This window comes from Panicum virgatum, chromosome 9K (genome assembly GCF_016808335.1).
Source record: "Panicum virgatum strain AP13 chromosome 9K, P.virgatum_v5, whole genome shotgun sequence".
Lineage (NCBI taxonomy): Eukaryota > Viridiplantae > Streptophyta > Magnoliopsida > Poales > Poaceae > Panicum > Panicum virgatum.
The window spans coordinates 21,235,937-21,255,876 of record NC_053144.1 but is presented as its reverse complement, the minus strand read 5'-3'; the positions used below and the strand labels follow the sequence as shown (position 1 = coordinate 21,255,876).

The 19,940-nt window shown below is 46.3% G+C and overlaps 2 protein-coding genes across 3 annotated transcripts; both read left to right on the top strand.

Moving 5' to 3' along the window:
• Positions 1–3,409: 3,409 nt before the first annotated feature.
• Positions 3,410–7,919, top strand: LOC120650731 (cysteine-rich receptor-like protein kinase 2). The gene is made up of 7 exons (XM_039927963.1): positions 3,410–4,389; positions 5,420–5,545; positions 5,706–5,833; positions 6,008–6,221; positions 6,526–6,757; positions 6,835–6,985; positions 7,405–7,919. The coding sequence occupies exons 1-7, from the start codon at positions 3,618–3,620 to the stop codon at positions 7,714–7,716; spliced, it is 1,935 nt and encodes a 644-aa protein (XP_039783897.1). The 5' UTR covers positions 3,410–3,617; the 3' UTR covers positions 7,717–7,919.
• A 4,734-nt stretch (positions 7,920–12,653) lies between these two features.
• LOC120650730 (cold-responsive protein kinase 1-like) lies at positions 12,654–19,151 on the top strand. 2 transcript variants are annotated; one of them, XM_039927962.1, is made up of 7 exons: positions 12,654–13,500; positions 15,741–15,866; positions 16,916–17,040; positions 17,146–17,359; positions 17,657–17,888; positions 18,228–18,378; positions 18,782–19,151. In XM_039927962.1, exons 1-7 carry the CDS (start codon positions 12,759–12,761, stop codon positions 19,091–19,093), a joined length of 1,902 nt encoding a protein of 633 aa, XP_039783896.1. In that variant the 5' UTR covers positions 12,654–12,758; the 3' UTR covers positions 19,094–19,151. The 2 variants fall into 2 exon arrangements, with proteins under 2 accessions (XP_039783896.1, XP_039783894.1); XM_039927960.1 differs by having other exon boundaries at positions 16,913–17,040.
• The last annotated feature ends 789 nt before the right edge of the window (positions 19,152–19,940 follow it).

Below are 19,940 nucleotides of genomic sequence, written 5' to 3'. Positions count from 1 at the left end.
AAATTGAGCCCACGCCGTCTGCATCACAAAATTAACACTGCAAAATGAATTCGATGCGGCCAAATCAAGATTATCCCATCAAAATCGAACTCACTTATGCTGGATCGAGTGCGCAAGGTGTCGGCTCAAAAACCGGAGAAAGTATGGCTACACCCCAAAAGCTAGGTGAGTGACTCCCTCTACTTTTAAGTTGGTTCAACTCTCCCCCCACAACTAATGTGGGACTAATCCCAATAATCTCCCCCGTCACACATTGGTGCCACCCTCAGCACTGACCGGGGTCCCACACCCACACAGTTCACCAGTGACCAGTCCAACACACGGACCTCACACCCGCAGGTCCACCACTGACCGGCTCGACACACGAGCCTCACACACCACGGGTCCACTGGGCTTCGGGCCTACACCACCCGAGTGTGCACGGGCACAGGAGATTGCAGACCCAGCTCTGATACCAATTGTCGGCCCAAAAACCAGGAGAGTTGGCCCAACGGGCGCACACCCGAAGGAAGTCTTGCTACACCCCAAAAGCTAGCCCAAGAGGTGAGTGACTCCCCCAACTTTTAAGTTGGTTCAACTCTCCCCCCACAACCAATGTGAGACTAATCCCAACACAGGGCGTGGGTTGGGATATGAACTGAATGACAGAAAGAGAAGATAGCAACATAGTCGATGCAAGAGAGAACCGCCGTCGCCGGCGGTTTCGCCCCGGCCCGGTAGTCTCTTCCTACGGCGCTACGTGCTCGGCCCTGAGGACGCTTCGTGGCGGCGTCACCGTCGTTGACGGGGCCTGCGGGCGGGGCGTCAACCCTCTTGTTGGCGGAGCGGGCAAGCCGACGGAGCAGTGCATCCATGCCATGGCAGCGCGGTGAAGGATGGGAGGGAGGCAGAGGAGCACGAGGTGGCTTCACACGGATCCAGCGGACGAAACGAAAGGGCCTCAGTGCGGGTTTCATCCACATTTCACATATTGGAAACGGCGCCCAGGTCGTGTCGTGGGGAAGAAACGCCCGTGTTCTCTCTCCTATTAAATTTTTTTTGCCATGTTACCTCTTTTGTTAATGTGGCGCTCTATTTAATGTCCATGAAACTCTAATAAAACTCCCATTAAAACTGACCTTACTGGCCTTGGCGTTTTAAGTTTTAGGTTAATAAAATTAGCATGTTTACTGATAATTATTGAGCTTAATTTTGGTGGCCTCTCAAAATGGGCGGCCCGGTGCCAGTGCGCCGGTTGCACTGCCCATTCGACGGGCCTGGATACTATGCTGTAGTACATGGTCGGCAGGCATCTGCCATACCAGCATACCAGTAGGATTTCCCTGTGTTGCCAACGGTGAGCGGCCGGTTCGAGGCTTCGAGCTCTGCCCGTCAAAAGTTTTTGACAGAGACCTGCTACTGTAGCTGTCCTATTCATGCTCAGTATGGTATGCCGATTTCTATCACTACTGGAAAACGACGGCCATGGCATTCGATGCTCATTGGGCAGATGCTGGCGTGACCGATGAACTAGCAGTTTGGAAAGCACAATTATCATTTACAGATTTGTCTTTCTTCCATAATTTCTAATTGCCCCTTTAAATTATCAAGCAAATCATTTGTGGGCTTATATGTATCGGCAATTTTCCGATCCATAATAGATCATAATTGGTTAAGGAGGCCGAAATATGAAGTGCTTACATCATCAACATCATCAGTTACCTCAACTTGCTTGTTTTTAACCGTGAAGGAGGGCATCACGAAGTCTTGAACTCTCGTGAACTGGCCTTTCTGATCTTTCTTAAATCTCTTCAAGAATTGTGCCTTAAGGTGCTCCTTGGCCACCGAGTAATCTTGGCGCTCTTCCTCGCTTAGTTCCTCGATAGATGTGTAGATGACGTCGCTCTCGTCGAGGTCGGTGATGACACCCATATTTTCTAGGATAGATTAGATCGGTTTGAATAACCAAATTAATCTGTTCCCAAGCGGAGTCGTCGAAAAGTGTGTTGACGAAAAATCTGATCACACACTCGAATGCGCTAGAACTTGCAGTAAGGCGATCAACACCGACAGCCTCTCTACACCGACCGGTATAGCGGACCGGTCAGACCAGTGCCTCAAAAAGACGGCGAAGACCTAAAACCTCGAGCTCGAGAGGGGCCCCATCGGAGCTCGTGGATCTAGAGTTGCTCTGAGGTCGGCAGGCCACTCAGAACGCCATCGAACGCTGTAAAGACGAGCAAATAACAATAGATGGGGTTGGAAAAGTAAGAGTTTGAAGATAAAAAGTAAGGTACCAGTTGTTGAGTCGATTGTGATTACCCTCAATCAACCGTGACCCTTCATATATATATATAGTGTGGGGAGGTCTGTACCCATTGAGAGTCGAAACTCTAATAAATTCCGTATCAAAATACAACTCTTAATTCGGATTGGGCGTTTTGGACCGGTCTCCCAACCGATCTGACTGCCTCTGGACTCCAAATTGGTCAGACTGGGTGTAGATCTTTCGGGAGACATAACTTTCTCATCTGAACTCCAAATTGGAAGTTCCATATATGCATTTCGATTGTCTCGACGAGATCTACGCAATGGCGCAGTCCAATTGACAATTTGATAAACTTGTCCTTACCGGTCTGACCGATTTATATGAGAGGTTTGACCGGTCCGCCCAGATTGTCCAGAAAATCTGAATCGTGCCAATTTTGGGTGTCAACACTGGTGTGTTTAATTGATAACAGGGGCGATGCTGCATGATGGTTGCAAAAAAAAATTTACCTACTAGATAGCTAAATTTTGCCATGTAAACTACTTAGCTTTCTTCAATCCAATGGAGAGTGCACCAGTGTTAGTTCTAACCTAGCTTCGCCCCTGATTCTTTTATTTTAGATAGAAGAAATGTTGAAACTAGCATATTGGAAGATTAATCGACCAAAATAACCGATTGTGGATTTTGCTATCCATCATTTTCTATAGTAATGAAAATGCTCTTGGCTCGACATAGTCTGTTCTATTCGTCCCGAACAGGATTTGCGATGGGTTGAATTAGTATTAACATAATAGATGTAAGGGGGTGGATCAAGTATCCAAATTCTAAGGAAAAACCATTGGAGGTAATGCACGAACGTAATGCTCACAACTTCCCTCTAGACCTAGCTGCTCTTGATATTTGATAATGAAGTGGGGCAAAGTGGCTTTCCTAGGAGAATATTCCTAAAAATGCTGAACGAACTCATCGTAAAATTGGTGTGGAACACAACCATCGACTTAGAATGTGATAGTGACAGCGAGCCCAAAGATTTTAAGGGGAAATGGAACAATAGTATTTGTGAAAATTGGAGTGGAGTCATTTTATCCTTAAAAACTAGGATGACCATTCCATCCCAACCTGTTCTCCAATCAAACACAACGCGGCAAGCCGGCAATACAGGATAGACCGTGCACTACCAAATCTTATTAATACCTCCTCGGAGGCTTCGAACCAATCACCTCCTCCTTCCACAGCAAACTTCCCTATTTGCAAATCCAACCCAATACCTACTACCCGCGCGTCGTGGCACCCACCATTAGTGTCAAAACCCCAACCAAACATATCAACGACGCCTCCTCGGCCACCGCGCGCCCGTCCGCCGGTGGCAATGCATGGGCACGGCATGGCTCACTTCATGCTCTTACCGGCTCTAGCGCTGGTGATGGTTGCCTCCGCGTGGCTGACCCCGGCCGCCCTTGGGGACCCGCAGGCCACGCAGCTCAACCTGGGTTGCAGCCCGTACAACGCCACGCCCGCGTCCGCCTTCCTCCTCGCCCTCAACTCCACCTTTGCCGACCTGCGCGCCAACCTCTCAGCTGGCGGCGGCTTCGCCACCGCAGCGGAGCCGCGCGCCGCCGCCCCGGCGTTCGCGATGGCGCAGTGCCGCCCGTACGTCGCGGGCCGAGACTGCGTCGCCTGCTTCGACGCAGCCGCCGCGCGCCTCCGCGGCGCGTGCGGCGGCGCCAACGGCGCTCGTGTCATATTCGACGGCTGCGTCATCCGCTACGAGAGCACGGCCTTCTTCGACCAGGCCACGCTCCCGGGAAACACGCAGATCTGCAACGGGTCCGCCGTGGACGTCGCCGGCTTCGCCGACGCGGCGCGAGCACTGGTTTCCGATCTTGCGGCCGCCGTCCCTAACGCACCAGGGCTCGCCGCGGCGTCCGCGAGCGGCGGCGTGTACGCGGCGGCGCAGTGTGTGGAGACGGTTGGGGACAGCGGCTGCGCGCAGTGCCTCAAGGTGGCGATGGGGAACATCGACGGGTGCCCGCCCAGCTCCGACGGCCGTGCCGTGGACGCCGGCTGCTTCATGAGATATTCCACTAAGCCGTTCTTCCCGGCGAATGCAACCGTGGACCTCGCCGCGTACTTGCGCTCTGGTGAGTTCACCTTTGCTATTGAACGAGTTCGTGAGGTAAAGTCACGGTACAGTGCCTGCTGACATACGGGATGACCACGACGGATAGGTAGACTCGTCCGGTACGCACCTGACAATAAAGAAACAACGAGCTAATCAAACTCTTGGTTCACAATTTGCTTTGTCGGCAAACTAGACCGTCCTCTCAGTTCAGTTCAAATACATTAAATTCTACTGCCTCTGTTCCAAGTTATAGGCCGTTTTGATATTTTTAGATATATAAATTTTCTACTGCCTCAGTTCCAAATTATAGGAATTTTAATTGGGCTCCAATATCGGAAATTCAGAATAGTGGTTCCTGTACTTTTCTTTCCTCTATCAGAGCTGCGTATCTTTCATATTAAGAAAGATAAAAGGTCCAACAACAAACCAACACCTCACCACTTTGGACCACTGGACCAGGAGCGGAGGTGTTAAGAATTTCATATGCTGCGTATGAAAGTTGTATTTGGTGTTGGGATGTAAAGAACAGGCAACAGTATTCAGTGTCAACTTTTTATCATACCTTTAAACAGTTCAGGAAATGGAATGTTTCAAGCATTTTTTGACATCTTTAAACTTTTCACAAAATTATGATCAATTTATTCGCTTTAGAGAGTTGTTTTCCTTGAACTTAGCTTGTAGTGAGGATTCAGATAGAAAGTAATAATAAGTTTCACAATAACAGAGCCATGGGATACTACGTCTCCAGCTCAAGGTTTATTTTCAGTTCAACGTTTCTAGTGCATGATTTGCTTGCAGGGAAATCAAGCCAGAAAAGAGCCGTTAAAAGACGAACATTTGTACATTGAGGAAATCTAATTATTGTCAGGGAGATTTATGGTTTATTCTAATTTTTTAGTAAATTATGATCAGTTTATTTGCTTAAGGGAGTGGTTTTGCTTGAAGTTAATTTGTACCAAGGATTCAAATAGAATTAACGAGAAGTTCCCCAAATGGGGCCAATGATTTTTTTTTTCAGTTCAGAATTCTCAATGCATGATTGCTTGCAGGGAAGAAATCAAGTCGGAAAGGAGCCATCATAGCAGGCATTATGGGAGGTGTAGCCTTCCTGATTTTTATTGGGCTATTGATTTTCTTATTGATCCGGTGGTCTAGAAAGTTTAGGCCTCAGAGAGGTAAATGTTATGGAGCATTAAGCAAACTAAAATAATGTTATTATTCTTGTCTAATGTTCGAAAGATGAGATGTGTCAAATATTCATATTGTTGTCATGAAAATGATCAACAACTATTTTGCTTCTGCATTTCCTTGTCTGATTGCATTATTGTCATTTAGGAGATATACTTGGAGCAACAGAATTACAAGGTCCAACAAGTTTCTACTATCACGATCTTAAGACAGCAACCAATAATTTCAATGAGACAAGCAAACTCGGAGAAGGAGGTTTTGGAGATGTCTATAAGGTATGATGATCATCTAGCGATATAAATATACGAAAAACATGCAACTTTACAGAACTAAATTTTTTGTAGTGGCTTTTTTGAAGCGGCCACAACTAGTAAACTTAGGACTAAGAAAACATTATCTTTTATAAGCAACACCTTTTGTTTTAAAAAGGGGTATCGTTTTTCTAACAGGGTTTGCTGAAAAATGGGAAAACAGTTGCAGTAAAAAGGTTGATAGTAATGGACACTAGGAAGGCCAAAGCGAATTTTGAAAGTGAGGTGAAGTTAATCAGCAATGTTCATCACCGGAATCTTGTCCGGCTTCTTGGTTGCTCTCAGAAGGCCTCTGAGTTCCTACTTGTTTATGAATACATGGCAAATGGTAGTCTGGACAAGTTCCTCTTTGGTATGTTACTCTAGAATATGATTCTCACATATTTAATATTTTATCTTTTAAAATTTTCAAAGAACTTCATAGACAGGTTGAGAAAATCCATTTTGTTGATGCATGTAGTACTGCCCATTTGATTGCACTAGATGGTTTTCATTAATTTTAGCTAAATATTGTCTCCACCCCTTTCACAAGAGTAAAGAAAACCCAATTCTGTATACATTTTGAGAGGGAAATTTCTTGGTTGATATTCCAAGCGAAGTTCAGTGGCTAACATTACAGTACTGATCTGTGCAATGGCCTCATTTCGGCATTACAGGCGAGAGACGTGGAACCCTCAATTGGAAGCAGCGCTTTAACATTATTGTTGGCATGGCACGGGGTCTTGCATATCTTCATCAAGAGTTTCATGTTTGTATAATACACCGGGACATTAAATCTAGCAATGTTCTTCTTGATGATGACTTTCAGCCCAAAATTGCCGATTTTGGTTTGGCAAGGCTCCTACCTGATGATCATAGTCATTTGAGCACAAAATTTGCAGGAACATTGTAAGTACAAACATGCAAGTATTTCATTGGGTAATAAGTACATGACTTATTCTTATAATTTATTTTTCTATGAGCAGGGGCTACACTGCTCCGGAGTATGCGATTCATGGTCAATTATCAGAGAAGGTTGACACTTACAGCTTTGGTGTTGTCGTTTTGGAAATATTGAGTGGTCGTAAGAGTAATGATACAAAGCTCGATCCTGAGACGCAGTACCTACTTGAATGGGTATCCAGCTTTCTTTTGAAACTTTACTGCTCTTGACGGATGCATTATCTATATTACAATCTTGTTTGCATATTTTTCATCTACAGCTTTATTTGTACTTATGTAATCTGTGCTTCATTTCTTACTAAGCTATGTGAGGCAGAAACACCTTTAGTGGATTTTTGCTATATGCATCATTGTGAAGATTTTTACAGACACTGTCAGTGACAAAATACCAGCACAGAAACATAACCTAATCTTATGTTTTCTATTAGTCTTTGTCAAGATGTAGCTTGGATACTTTGACCCATTATTTTTTTCCTTTGACAAAAAAGGGCTTAGAAGCACTGCTCATGTTTCATATGATCATATTGTATCACCACTAATGGTGTCTAGATGCGTTTTTGATCATCCCCTATATATGGACTATGGTTGCACAGGCCTGGAAGCTATATGAAAGTGACAACATACTCGCATTGTTGGACGAATCACTAGATCCAGAGGAATATAAGCCGGATGAGGTAAAAAGAATCATGGAGATAGCCCTTCTCTGCACTCAATCCGCCGTTGCTGCAAGGCCAATGATGTCAGAAGTGGTTGTGTTGTTGTTGACAAGAAATGGTCCGGAGCTCCAGCCCACAAGGCCCACTTTTATTGACGCAACAAGTAGAGTGAGAGGTGAAACATCCACCTCCAGCTCGTCCTCTGCCTCCAAGGCTACTGTATCAGTTTCACAGGTTTCAGGCAGGTAAAAAGCGTTTTGTATGACTTTCCTTCTTCCTATGTAACAATAATTTTTGTATCTGTGCATATATGGTACAGAACTACATATATACCAAAAGAAGTAATGATTACTTGTCTTGTACATATGAGAGAAGTGTAAAATCATTTGAAACATCCATTTTGTTGCTGTAAGATTAACTATATGCATATATATATGAGTATGTTACACGTATGTTGCAATCGGACATGATTTGCTTGAGCTCCGAAACCCAAAACAAGGTGCCGTTACGAAGCATCGAAGACGTCGTGCCTGCCGATTTTCTGCAGAGTAGTTCAGTTTGAGGATCGAGATACTCGAATAAAACTGTCCGCACAATCATACTCTAAATCCATTCTCAATCATACTCTAAATTCATTCTCTAAAAGAAATATTCTATTCCAGTCATTCGGACTAGTTGCGTCCAGTCTACAGTGCATGTCTCTTCCAGAAAAGTTGAGAACTTAGTCAAGGCGTCGTCTCCTCTCCTCCCACGAGTCCCCGACGCTCTGTTTATCCACGCCACTGGCCCTCCCACTCGAATGCAGGGTGTGGTATCCTGCTGGGCGCGAGCGAGCATGGCCTCGGTTTCGGTCGGTTCCCCATGCCGTCTCGATCCGGCGCCTCCACCCGCGCGTCAACGAGCCAGATTTCCCACAGAAACAAAGTTGCTTGTTGGCGCATCTCTAGACTCCCAGGTACATTACCGACCGTGCTTGCGTTTTCTCATGCATCCGCGCCAAGATTGGCATGTTTCACGGCGTTCCTACTGCGATCCTACGGGTCCGAACTGTAGGGTAAGGTCCCATTTGGTTTTGTAACGCGCTAGTGAATAGTGACACTTTGACCGTTTATTACGGTGTCAAACAAAGTCAGTTTACAAAACTAACTCCAGAACCCTGCGCTAGTGACCCTGAAGAATCTAATGAGATTTTTGACCGCGCGATTAGAGGATGATACTGTAGCATCACTGTAGTAAATCATCGATTAATTACCGTCATTAGATTCGTCGCGAAAAATTGCACCCATTCCTAAAAATGTTTTGCAAATAGACTTCATTTAGTTCTTCATACAGAAAAAATTCTCTTCTAGCGCTATGATTCTAACGCGCATCCAAAACAAGGCCGAGAGCAACGCTCTTCTCTTCAAGTACTTCTCATCAGTTCAAGCACCTGGGGACCGTCCGCTAAATCGTCTCGGGCCGGCCATTTGCGCACCCACCCACCGCATGCGTGTGAAGAGAGTTTCCTCGGCACAGCGGCGCAGCCGTGCGGTCCGCGTCCGCGAGGGAGAGAGCACCGGAGCCATGGACCCATGGTCGCTTTCCGAGCTAGCCAAGGCGGCTACGCGATCGAGCTCCCGTTTCTCTCGGTTGTGGCCCGCCCGTCGCCGTCTCTCCCCCGACGCTCTGTTCACCCACGGGGGTTTTGTTTGCACGCTCCCAGCAGGGCTGGTGTGAGTGTGACGCGCGTCAACGAGATTTCCGCAAAAAAAAATCCCGAGTTTTTTTCTTGCTGTTTATACGTTGAGTTTGCATTGCCATCTCGCCATCCTGTGTCAAGTTGCATTCCTGATTTAATTCCAAAACGACTTTGTAAGATGATAGATCCGCACCGCGGAGCTTTAATCGGACCTCAAATGGCACTCTGTTCTGCTGGCTGTTTTTCTAGTCAACTAACAGCATTTTCTCACACTAAATTAGCACCAGACACCAGCCAACAGTAATTTTCTCTCACAATAAATCAGCACCAATCACCAATCGCAGCCAGCAGAACAGTGTGGAAATGTGGAGGTTCAACCCCCGCACCGCAGCACTGCATCCGCACCTCTATCGTTGAGGTCGCTACAATGAATCTCCACATATGGGGGTGACCCGGGCGAACGCTATCCCTGCAGCTGCTCCACTTGCGCCATTTCTGCGAGCGCTGGTTGGTCCACGGATGGGAATGGGAAGGAGGGGGTCCACGGCTGGTTGATTTAGGTCTTGTTTAGTTGCGTAAAGATTTGGGTGTAAAACACTGTAGCACTTTCGTTTGTATTTGATAATTATTGTCCCGTCATGGGTTAACTAGGCTCAAAAGATTCATCTCGCAAATTACAATCTAACTGTGTAATTAGTTATTTTATTTAGCTACATTTAATACTTCATGCATGCGTTGAAACATTCGATGTGATGGGGAATCTTATAAAGTTTTGGAATTTTGAAGGGAACTAAACAGGACCTTAGATGGGGATAGTGATGCACGACGGCAGTGTTCGTGGTCTTCCACGCCTGTAAAGCGGTGCTGACATATGGGCCCGCCCCTGTACAGAGGCGTTTCCAGGCTTCCCCGTGCGGATAGCCTGCCTGTACGGGCTGTACCGGCCAATAAGTGAGCCTATCAATGTTAGGGTGTATTTAGTTCGGTAGGGTGTAAACGCAAAAAAAAAATTCGTTTCGAATCTTTTCAATTTGAAACACTAAATAAAGTCTATTTACAAGACTTTTTGTCCAGACGGGTTGTAAATCGCGAGACGAATCTAATGATGCTAATTAATCCATGATTAATCAATAATTAGCGGATGGTTACTGTAGCATCGCTGTTGCAACATGGATTAAGTAGGCTCATTAGATTCGTCTCGCAATTTACAGCCCATCTATACAAAAAGTTTTATAAATAGACTTCATTTAGTACTTCAAATTAGCAAGATTTTTTTTCATTTTAATACATTTACGGCTTTTTTACGTTTACGGGGTGGAACTAAACACACCTGTTAACGTTAACGGCCCTCTCCCTCGTAGCCGCCGCGAGAGCCCGTTTGTCAACCGGAAGGCCACCACACCAGTACACCACCAGCCACGCCGCTGGGGAAAGGACGACGACGCGCGGCCTTGACTTGACGAGCGTTGGGCGTCGCGGGCAATCATGTCGTGAAGCGGATACTGTCGACACGCCGCGATGCACACGTGACACGCCGACACGCGCTCGCCGCATGGCCTAAAGACTGAACTCTGTGCGTTGTGGTTTTGGACTTTTGGCTTGGGAAATGGGTTGAAACTCGAAAGCAGGCTCTCTGTATATCGTTGTCGTTGGACCAGTCTAGTACGTGACTAGCCATCGATCAATTGCTCCATTTTGCCACGCCAAGCATGTTGCCGTGCTTGCTTTTTTTTTCTCAATTACTGCACTGTTTTTTTTCCTTTTTCATTGTTGGGCTCGTTGCACCGCATTCCTAAGACTAAGAGTCAGAACCTTAGGGCCAAGGAACATGCTAAGGCACTTTACAAGAACTGAGGCCATGCTTTGACGCTAATCACAGCCACCTTATCAAGACTCTCTTGTGTGGAAACTCAACTCCCTTTGGGATCCCTGACTTTCCCAGGGTGGGTGAGCAATCCATGGGGATTTTATTTAAATAAGAAATAAGAATTTAGTTTTTTATGGGAGGTTTTCCTTCCTCGGTTTAGCTCATCTTACTTACTTTCAAATTAGACCTAAAGGAAAAGATAAACTTTACAAGTCGACTAAGTGATCATATGCAATGTCTAGTGTATGTACCAATCGATTTGTACCATAAAGCCATCCAATGTTTTCTTTACTAGGGTTCTTTAATTGAGATGATCAAATTGGCAGCGGGATTTTCTTTCAAAAAAGAATTGCAGCGGGATCTGGAGAGTATCTGCCCAGAAGCGACAAGAGGAGGAATTCCACGGAGACCTGCAGCTGGAACGCAGGATATGCCGTGTCCCCACCATCTCCATCTGACCCTCCGTTATTTAGGCCCTGTTTGGATGATTCGGGGTAAATTTACCTCAAAGAAAATATTTTACTCCTACCATTTACCCCTAATAATTTTACCCTATAAAGGTGTTTGGATTAGGGGTAAATATAGTTGGGGATAACATTCCATGTTTAGTAAATATCTAGGCTTGGTAGGATAGCAATGAGAGAGAGCCATGCAATAATTGCCCTAGTTTTGGTGGAATCTAGGCAAGTTTTACCTCTATTTGACACCAAAGAGGGGTAAAAAAAATTTAGGGGGTAAAACATTTACCTCAACTCTTTTTACCCTCATGTTTGGAGGTTGAAGGTAAAAAATATCTTCTTTTACCCCATTTACTCCATTTACCCCTCTATCCAAATAGGGCCTAGATCTTTACTTGTAAATCCCGTAAATGTAAAAAAAACGTCACATCGAATGTTTTGACACATGTATGGAGTACTAAATGAAGTCTATTTATAAAACTTTTTGCATGAATGGGATGTAAATCGCGAGGCAAATCTAATGAGCATACTTAATCCATGATTTGCAACAGTGATGCTACAGTAACCATCCGCTAATTATGGATTAATCATGGATTAATTAGCATAATTAGATTCGTCTCGCGATTTACAATCCATCTGTGCAAAAAGTTTTATAAATAGACTTCATTTAGTACTTCAAATTAGAAAAATTCCAACGCAAAATTTTTACATATAAAGAACTAAACACGATCTTAAACCTCCTCCAACCAATCACCTGGGAGGCTGCGATCATCAGCAACTCCTTCCGCAGCACACCTCCACACTTCCCAATCCAACCCAGGTCCTAGATCTTTACCCGTAAATTCTATAAACACACAAAAAAACATCACATCGAATATTTTGACACATGTATGGAGTACTAAATGAAGTCTATTTACAAAAAAAAATTTGTATGAATGGGCTGTAAATCACGAGACGAATCTAATGAGCCTACTTAATCTATGATTTGCAACAGTTATGCTAAAGTAACAATCCGCTAATTATAAATTAATTAGTATCATTAGATTCGTCTCACGATTTACCCAGCTATGTAAAAAAATTTATAAATAAATTTTATTTAGTATTTCAAATTAACAAAATTGCAACGCAAAATTTTTACATGTAAAGACGGCCCAATCCCCATCACTACCCCCACGACGCCTCGATTTGCCGCGAGCGGCGGGCCAAACCCCAAACCTCAACGGCGGCGGTGCCTTGCCTTCTCGCCTCATCTCATCCCCGTGCTTTCCCACCGGTCCCCCAGACCTCGATGCGCTGCCTCATGGCTCGCTTCCTGCTCCTGCCGGCTCTAGCCCTGGTAGCCGCCTCCGCGTGGGCCCCGGTCACCCTCGCCGACCCGCAGGCCACGCTGCTCAACCTGGGGTGCAGCCAGTACAACGCCACGCCCGCCACCGCCTTCCTCGCCGCCCTCAACTCCACGTTCGCCGCCCTCCGCGCCAACCTCTCCGCCGCGGAGCCGCGCGCCGCCGCCCCGGCGTTCGCCATGGCGCAGTGCCGCCCCTACGTCGCGGGCCGCGACTGCGTCGCCTGCTTCGACGCCGCCGCCGCGCGCCTCCGCGCCGCGTGCGGCGCCGCCAACGGCGCGCGCGCCATCCTCGACGGCTGCGTGCTCCGCTACGAGAGCGCGGCCTTCTTCGACCAGTCCACGCTCCCGGGCAACACGCAGCTCTGCAACGGCTCCGCCGTGGGCACCGGCGGCTTCGCGGACGCGGCGCGGGCGCTGGTCGCCGACCTCGCGGCGGCCGTGCCTCGCGCCCCGGGGCTCGCCGCGGCGGCCGCGAGGGGCGGCGTGTACGCGGCGGCGCAGTGCGGGGAGACGGTCGGGGAGGGCGGCTGCGCGCAGTGCCTCACGGTGGCGGTGGGGAACATCGACGGGTGCCCGCCCAACTCCGATGGCCGGGCCGTCGACGCCGGCTGCTTCATGAGATACTCCGATAGGGCGTTCTTCCCGGCGAACGCCACCGTGGACCTAGCCGTATACCTGCGTTCCGGTGAGTCCACCTCTACGTATATTATGTTTGCATGTTTTTGCTCGGGTTGTGAACAAAGGCTTCCATGTTGCGGATGATGGCTGCTTTTTTCGCGACCGTACCTGAGCACGTGTTTCATTAAGAAGAAAGCAGTTTACAAACAATTCTTGATGTGCCAAACAGAACTTGACCAACACAAGACAACAAAGGACTAAAATAAGAGAAAAATTTGAAGAAACACAGACAAACACCCAACAATTACAACAAACAAACAGTGGCAGAAGAAAGACGGGAGAGAACACCTCCAACCCTACAACCCAAACCAAGGCCAACCTACCAACAACTGGACCTGCTAAAAGGAACTACATCGCCAAAGGTGCGAAGATCTGCAACAAACAAGGTGGCAAAGCATCCACCCAACTGACAACAACGACGGCAAAGCATCCGTCCGGAGAGAACTCAAGCCAACGACAAGGCGGCAAAGCATCCGCCAGAGCAGCACAGCGGCAAAACATTCGCCAACTGACGACCGACGACCAACGGGACCTGGACGATGAAGAGGAAACTAAGCGAAGGCATGTGCAGAAATGGATCCTCCCCGAGAAGATCCATCGACCACCACCGGTAAGAGCTTCTAAGACAACGCCTCCAGGGAGGGAGCGACGCAAAAGGCGCCGTCGTTGTCCGACCATCATGGTCTAGGTTTTCACCTGGAAAACTCACCGAAGAGGAGGGCAGAGGGGGAGAAAAGTGACGCCTTCAACAAGGTAAGCAACGCCCGCCCTCGGGCGTCGCCGTCACCGGCCCGCAAACGAGCCAAGGCTTTCGCCTTCACCCCACTCCCAACCTAGTGCCGATGACAGTAGATGGCACCGTGCAGGGGAGCCCAGCAACCAGGGCAGCCGGCGGGGACCGAAGTGGCGGCAATGGCGCATGGGGGAGAGGTGACGCCTTCAACAAGGTAAGCGGCGTCGCCGTCACCGGCCCGCGAGCGGACCAAGGCTTTCGCCTTCACGCCGACAGCCAGGAGGCTAGCAGGCGGCAACCAGCCCCGACGAGGCCCACCCATGGCCAGCGGCGGCGCAGCAACAACCCCCGGCCACACGGCGGCGGCGCAGCCAGCCAGGCCAGCCAGGACCCCGGGCGAGCAGGCGGCGCAGCCAGGCGCCACCCAAGGCGGCGGGACCACCCAAAGCGTCAGTGGCGGCGCAGCCAAGGGCCCCTCGCCGGGGGCCCAGGGGCGGCGGCACGCCGCGCGCCCCGCACCCGCATCGGCAACCACAGCCACCCGAAGTGGCGGCGGCGTGGCCAAGGGCCCCCCGCCGGGGTGAGCCGGCGAGAGCCCAGGGGCGGCGGCGCGCCGCGCGCCGCCTACCCGAACCGGCGGGGGACGGGGGATCCGATCATGGGGGGCCCGGATCCGGCGAGAAAGAGGCCGGATCCGGCCTCGGCGACCGGCGACGGCGAGGAACGACGCGGCGAGGTTGCAGTGCGGGATGAGGGAGACGGGAGAGAAAGGAGAGGCGTGGGGGGTGGGGGCGCGCGGGCAGAGCCGACTTTGGCTCGGCCACCGGCCGCCGCCCGGACAGTTGCTGGCGGCGGCGGCCGCCGGGGGCGGTGGGCGGCGGCGCGGGGTGCCCCCCGAGTCGCCCACGGGAGCGAGGGGGGTTGGATGATGGCTGCTGCGTGAAGTAGGTCTACTTCGAGAAGTTTTTGTAGTTTAGTGTTAGACCGTGCCATGTGGCTTGTGCCCCCCACGTTTCTCACTACACGACCATTATGGATTAAGCAACCATTTCCCGATCAATCATTGCTGATCTACATTCTCGTTCAAAATTTGCTATTCTGACATTAACAATTCAGTAGATTACTTATTGAAATCAATTGTACTGCTTTTGTTGAATGAGTCTTTCATCCTGAGTACAAATATACATCAATTAGACACCTAATCCAGATTGGTCACAATGGTGGATGTGGTGCATGACTAAATTTTTTGGTGATGGGGCTTGTAGGAGTAGCAACACTCTATTTCAGTACTCTTGGATTTTCTTTTCCGTACATTTGTGCATTTCAGGAAATCCAATGTCAGGAGACGTTTGGTGTCTTCCAATTTTTCAGCAAGTTATCAGTTTATTTGCTTGAGGGAGTTGTTTTTCTTGAAGTTAATTTGTAATGAGGGTTCAGATAGAAAGTTATGACAAGGTCCCCAAACTGAATCAATGAAATAATTTTTTGAGTTCTGAATGCATGATTGCTTGCAGGGAAGAAATCAAGCCTGAAAGGAGCCATCATAGGAGGCATTATGGGAGGGTTAGCCTTCCTGTTTCTTGTTGGGCTGTTGACTTTCTTATTGATACAGCGGTCTAGAAAGCTAAAGCCTCGGAGAGGTAAATGTTATGAAGTTTAGCATTTATCAGACTCAGTATTTCAGCCGTTTGTCATGAAATTCTCTTATGGGGTAATCAAGTAAACTATCACATGCCAAATGTTCCTTTCATGAGAACACTTCCCAATACTATGCCCCTATTGCTCTGTGTTGCATGCAGCATGTTTAGCTTTATCGCAATGATTGTCAATCGTAGTATTGATACTAGCATGTGTCACATGATCTTCAATGGTATTGGGAATTCAGGATTGTCAAGCCTTCTGTTTATATAGGTAGACTTGCCAACTAAACTTGGTTGGTATTCATATCTTATGAAAGATAGCGGCTTAAGAAGTTGGTTATTCATATCTTCTTTACATATCTATATGTATACATGTTTTCATAGCCTCCACACTTTAGTTTTCTCCCTGAAGCAAAATTATTGGTCACTTTTGTTTGCAGACTCTGATTCTTCAGTAGTTTTGTGCTTCATTTTGTTTTAACTTAAGCAATGGCTTACACTTTACTGTTTGCTGCTGTTAGAACCACAGTAAAACCAAAACCAAATTTGAAAACTAATCTTAGTTCACTATAATATTGACATTACCATGTTTTGCTCGCAACAGCTGGGCACCTTGCAGATTTTTGTAGTTTCCAATCTGTTATGCACAAAATGTCTTGAAGTTTATCTTTTTTTTTAAAAAAAAAGATGTCGTGGAGTTTATCAATAATCCATTTATATTTGTTTTACATACACAAGCATTGTTCTCAAGGCGGTAAGGCGGACGCCTAGCAAGGTGGGGCGGCTGGACGCCTAGGCGAGCAAGGCGGGCGCCTAGGCGAGCAAGGCGCAAATCGGTGGACGGCGCATGGATGCCTAGGCGTCGCCTAGGCGACGCCTTGAGAACAATGTACACAAGTATAATCAAGCCCGTGTTTGAAAAGGAAAAAAGGTTTTTATCTCTGTATTTTTAATTGCATTTGTCTGCAAAGAGTCAAATGGAAAAAACCGATCAAACACTATATTTTTTCTGGCATTTCCCCTTGTCTGACTCTAAAATTTTTTAGGAGATATACTTGGAGCAACAGAATTACAAGGTCCAACAAGTTTCTACTATCGTGATCTTAAGGCTGCAACCAATAATTTCAATGAGAAAAGTAAACTTGGACAAGGAGGTTTTGGAGATGTATATAAGGTATGCTGGTCATCTTAAAAAATCTTCTCAATTAATTTGCTGATGTTGAACAGGAGAACTTAGAAATAAGAAAATATTACAAGCAGTTCTTTTTGTTTCTGACAGGGTTTGCTGAAAAATGGAAAAACAGTTGCAGTAAAAAGGTTGGTAGTTATGGAAACTAGCAGGGCCAAAGCTGATTTTGAAAGTGAGGTGAAGTTGATTAGCAATGTTCATCATCGGAATCTTGTCCGGCTTCTTGGTTGTTCTCGGAAGGGTTCTGAGTTCCTACTTGTTTATGAATACATGGCAAATGGTAGCCTGGACAAGTTCCTCTTTGGTATATTAGTCAAACCTATGATTCTCAGCGATTTAATGCTTGGTACTTTATTTTCTTAGGTTTTCAGATCACTTGGTGCCAAGATGAGAAAATTGTTTTTGTTGATGCATTTTGATTATGCTTGACGGTTACATTAGTTTTAGATGAATCCCACGTCGACATCTATAGCTAGAGTAAATCCACTCCAGTTTCTTGTGTCTATTTTGAGAATTGCTTTGCTGATAGTCCAAGTGGAGTCAATTGGCTAACATAAAATTAGTGACATGCGCTTTATGCAATCTCATTTTTGCGTCACAGGTGAGCAACGTGGAACCCTCAATTGGAGGCAGCAATTTAACATCATTGTTGGCATGGCTCGTTGTCTTGCATATCTTCATCAAGAGTTTCATGTCTGTATCATACACCGTGATATTAAATCTAGCAATGTTCTTCTTGATGATGAGTTTCAGCCAAAAATTGCTGATTTTGGCTTGGCGAGGCTCCTTCCTGATGATCATAGTCATTTGAGCACAAAATTCGCTGGAACATTGTGAGTTTAAACAAGCAAATACTCCCTCTGTTTTTTACATGTCACATTAGGTTTGTCTTAAGTCAGATTTGTTCAACTTTGACCAAGTTTATAGAAAAATATAACAACATTTATACTACCAGATATATACATTATCAATATATATCATAATGGATTCAATGAAACAAATTTGGTATTGTAAATGTTATTGTATTTTCCTATAAATTTCAAATTTTAATCAAAGTTGGATAAATTTGACTTAGGACAAAGCTAATACGACTTGTAAATAAAAACGGAGGGAGTACAGCATTAGGTATTAGGCACTTGAATTATTTTTTAATTGTATTTTTTATTGAGCAGGGGCTACACTGCTCCAGAATATGCAATCCATGGCCAACTATCAGAGAAGGTTGACACATACAGCTTTGGTGGTGTTGTTTTAGAAATATTAAGTGGTCGGAAGAGCAATGATACACGGCTTGAGCCTGAAACACAGTACCTGCTCGAATGGGTATCCATTATTCTTCTGAAACTTACCTCTTCTTGATGCATGCATTACCCATATTGCTGTCATATCTCTTGTTTTTCATGCACAATTTGATAAATCTGTAATAGCTGTGTGAAACTGTGAAATGGCCATTCCTTTGTTGGGCTTCACTATATGCATTATTCTGAAGATTTAATAGCCAATCAACGAAATTCCAGCACTGCATATCGTAGTGTTTATTAATAGTCTTCATAAGAATCCGGCCTGGATAATTTGACCAGTTCTTTTTTTCTTATTTGACAAAAAATCCGTAGCATTATTGCTCATGGTTCTATGATCATCGTGTATCAGATTTACAAATGTATGGTTATGTACCAACACTTGATGATGCTGGACGCCATTTTGATCATCCCCTATGGTTGCACAGGCCTGGAAGCTATATGAAGGTGACAACTTAATGGCATTGGTGGATGAATCGCTAGATCCAGAAGAATATAAGCCAGAAGAGGTAAAAAGAATCATGGAGATCGCTCTTCTCTGCACTCAATCTACCGTTGCTGCAAGGCCAATGATGTCAGAAGTAATTGTGTTGTTGTTGACAAGAAATGATCCAGAGCTCCAGCCCACAAGGCCCACTTTTATTGATGCAACAAGTAGAGTGCGAGGTGAAACATCATCTTCTAGTTCATCTTCTGCCTCCAAGGCCACTATATCAGTTTCTCAGTTTTCAGCCAGGTAAAAAGTGTTGTATACGAATTTACTTCTTTTTATGTAACCACAACATTTGTCTCTCTCTCTCTCTCTCTCTCTCTCTCTCTATATATATATATATATATATATATATATATATATATATAGGCCAAGGCTAATCTCTCCCCTGGGTATGGAATAGCCTATTCCATACCCGAGGCAGCCACCCACCGTCCGCGCCAGGCCGCCAGCGCACCGCGAGCAAGCTAGCGCCGGTTTTCCTCCCGTCTCTGATTTTCCGCGGAACCGCTCCCTGGTTTTCCTCCTCACGTAGCGGTTCCCTGTCTCTGTCTCTGGGCCAGCGATTTTCATGGGTACATGGGAGTCATGCGACGGTCTAACGGAGGTTAGTAGGTTACATCCTGATGCACACTGCGCTCGATGAATTCAGCGTTGAAAAATCGCTAGTGGTTGGAAGCTAGCGGAGTATAAAATTGATTCATTTGCTCTGATGTGACGACTCATCAAATTCCATTAGTTTTTTGGACGTGCGAATGCATCAGTCATGGATTACATTACTTTTTCTTTTACAACAACAACCGTGATTCATCAGCTCATTTATTAAAATTATTCTTTAGATCAATGACCATGAAAAAAAACATAAGCTTCGTTGAACAATAACACTGCGTTCGCCATAAGTTTAATATAGTGACTTGGAAGTGCTATTTCCGCTCGAGGGAAGAAGCAACATGCCAATGCTGAGCTTCACTTGCATCAGTCATGAGTACTGAATGCTCAGTCATGAGTACTGAATGCTCGGAGGAAAGTGGTGAGTGACCAAAACAGAGCTCTCCATCCAGATCGGTATAGCATTCTTCCATTCTGGTAAATCCATG